Source organism: Dendrobium catenatum, unplaced genomic scaffold, assembly GCF_001605985.2.
Source record: "Dendrobium catenatum unplaced genomic scaffold, ASM160598v2 original_scaffold_12976, whole genome shotgun sequence".
Taxonomy (NCBI): domain Eukaryota; kingdom Viridiplantae; phylum Streptophyta; class Magnoliopsida; order Asparagales; family Orchidaceae; genus Dendrobium; species Dendrobium catenatum.
The window spans coordinates 1-2,735 of NW_021331436.1; the positions used below are offsets into that span (position 1 = coordinate 1).

The 2,735-nt window shown below is 37.9% G+C and overlaps 1 protein-coding gene across 1 annotated transcript; it reads right to left on the minus strand.

Moving 5' to 3' along the window:
- Positions 1-6: 6 nt before the first annotated feature.
- On the minus strand, positions 7-2,729 carry LOC110095880 (putative disease resistance protein RGA3; the record flags this gene model as incomplete). Its single annotated transcript, XM_028691565.1, has 2 exons — positions 1,191-2,729; positions 7-875 (listed from the first exon to the last, which is right to left on the minus strand). Coding segments are annotated over exons 1-2 (2,385 nt in total), but the record flags the coding sequence as incomplete, so codon positions are not given.
- Between the last annotated feature and the right edge of the window lie 6 nt (positions 2,730-2,735).

The following is a 2,735-nucleotide window of genomic DNA, read 5'->3' on the forward strand; positions in this document are numbered from 1 at the left end:
CCCCCAAATACATAGGCTTTCCAAAGAGGGAGGAAGGTTCGGTAAATCCCGAAGCATAGGAACATCACAAATAGATAGTTCCTGAAGCGAAGATAAGCTTTCCAAGGAAGAAGGGAGAGACTGTAAGGATTTGAGACATGAAAATGCTAGATCCTGAAGTGAAGATAAGCTTTCCAAGGAGGAAGGGAGAGACTGTAAGGATTTGAGAGATGAAAATTCCAGCCTAGAAAGAGAAGACCTAACTTTCAGAAACCACTGCTCCAACTCATTTGGAAATGAAACCACCTCATCATTATCGGAAATAATCAGCATTTTTAAGGAGGCGATACTTCTCAATGGCTCCATTAGCAACACCGATGGATCACTTATGGTAAGATCGCTGAGCATGAGATGGCAATTATTAGTGGTCTCCACTTCTCGATATCTTCCCAGAGAGATCAGATTTGGGCACTTTGTAATCGTCAATTCTCTTAGTGCTGCAAGTCTTGCTATTTCATCAGCCAATGGAAGAGATGTAATGTTTGGACACTTATTGACCCATAATGATTGAAGGGGAATAGGATTTGAATTGCTACAAAAATTCAAAGTCGTCCACCCAATTTTATTTATCGCCAACCTCTTGAGCTTAGAAGGCAAAGAGGGCAACTCTTGCAACTGCGGGCAATTATATAGATATAGTTTAATTAAGCAACGAAAGAAACATCCATCTTCAGCAGCTACTCCTGCCTCAAACCAATCCTCTAATGCTTCTAAATTCGAAATACGTAAAACCTCTAGCAATGGAAAGGCATGGTATTTTTCATTCCCATTAAATTTACTTTCCAGCCATTTTACTTTCGGCATGTTATGAAGGCACAGAGACTTGACGAAGGGGAGTTGCCCGAAAGGAGGAAGAGTTTCCCACTCCAAGCATTCTCTCAAGTTGATTATCTCTAGATTGAAGATCGGATTGACATTGTGCATCCATATTGCAGACCTTGCACCCATGTATCTCTCTATGCAAAGATTCCTTAGACCTGTCGGTGGCTGAAGGTTGTCAAGCAAATTCTCATCTAAATCGATGTTCCTCGAATCAGTGTTACTCCAACATAAGGTTAAATCTGTGAGCCTACTCTTGGAACATAATTTGGCACTACAAGCCTCCTCAGCATCCTTTACATTTTCAAGACAATTGATTCCTAATTCGCAAACATCATTCATATTCTCCAGCTCTCCAATTCTATAACCACTCGCATTTTTAAGATCAAACATATTAAGTTCTTGAAGAGACTTTAGCTTCCCAATCCCACATATCGATGTACTACAAACTCCGGGAAATTTCACATAACGTAAGTTAGAAAGGCTATTAATGCCACTTGGTAAAAAATCATCAACATTATATTGGCTTGGGAAACAAGGAATATGATAGATTATGTATTGCAAGTGATAGAGATTACTTAGAGATCTTGGCAGCATTTGAAACTTCTTATTGTAAATATTCAAATATCGAAGATGTATCAAATTTCCAATCTCCTCAGGTATTTTTTTCGAGTCTTTTGAATCCCGTATATATAATAAGCGTAGGCTTCTCGATGCTTTGAATACTTCAATAAGTGCATTGCAAAGATCCTGATTAGAAGCTTCATAGAACAAGAAAACAGAATGTAAATATTTAAACTTCCCAATCTTTATTATGATTTCTGGATTTGTAGTTTGAACAGACATGTGTCGAAGAGTCTTAGGAATTATAGAAGACAAATTTGTACCATCCTCGACTCTTAAACATTCATGCATGGAAACTGATTGTGCCAATTCATGTATTAAATCATGCATCTTGTAGTAGTATTGTCCATAATCTCCAAACTTATCAAAGAAAGATTTTTTAACCAAAACATCAAAATACATTCCTCCAATATCCTCCATAGTCCATTCTTGATCATGAGGTTGCTGAATGAAACCCAACGCAATCCACATTCGGACTAAATCATCTTTATCAAACATGTAATCTTGTCGAAATATAGAACAAAATGCGAAACAATTTCGTAGATGTTTTGGGAGGAACATATAGCTCAATCTTAAAATGAGAAAGATGTCATTGTGACCCAAATTTGGACTTACAAAATCACTATTTAAAACTTTTGTCCAATGTCTTTCATCCAAGCTAGAATTCAAAACACCACCGATGACCTTTGCAGCCAATGGAGATCCTGAAAACTTTTTAACTATCTCTCTAGCAATGGATCTTAATCTTTTATAATCATTAGGATTATCTACATCAGCAAATGCATGAGAATTGAGGAGCTGCAAACACTGATCTTCTCTCAAGCCCTTCAGCCTAAATATTTCCGTCTTCTTTTTAATGACCTTTGCAATCATAGTTGCAACTGAGTCCATTCGAGTTGTTACCAAAATCCCACTACCAATTTTCCCATAAGCCATAGGGGCGAGCACCTTCTCCCATTTGCTGATATCCTGCTTCTCCTCATCCTCCCAAATGTCATCCAGAATAAGTAAGAACTTCTTGGACATAATCTCAGTCCTAAGACTATTTTGAAGTGCATCAAGTGATTCGTCCAAACGAGGCCTCTCCTTAAGAGTTGATAACATATCTGCAATGACTTTTTTCGCATCAAAGCTGTTGGAAACGCAAACCCACATTTTAAGATCAAAAAACTCCTTAGTCGTTTCATCTTCATAGACATGTTGCAAGAGAGTTGTTTTCCCCATACCACCATGGCCCACTATAGATAGAAGAG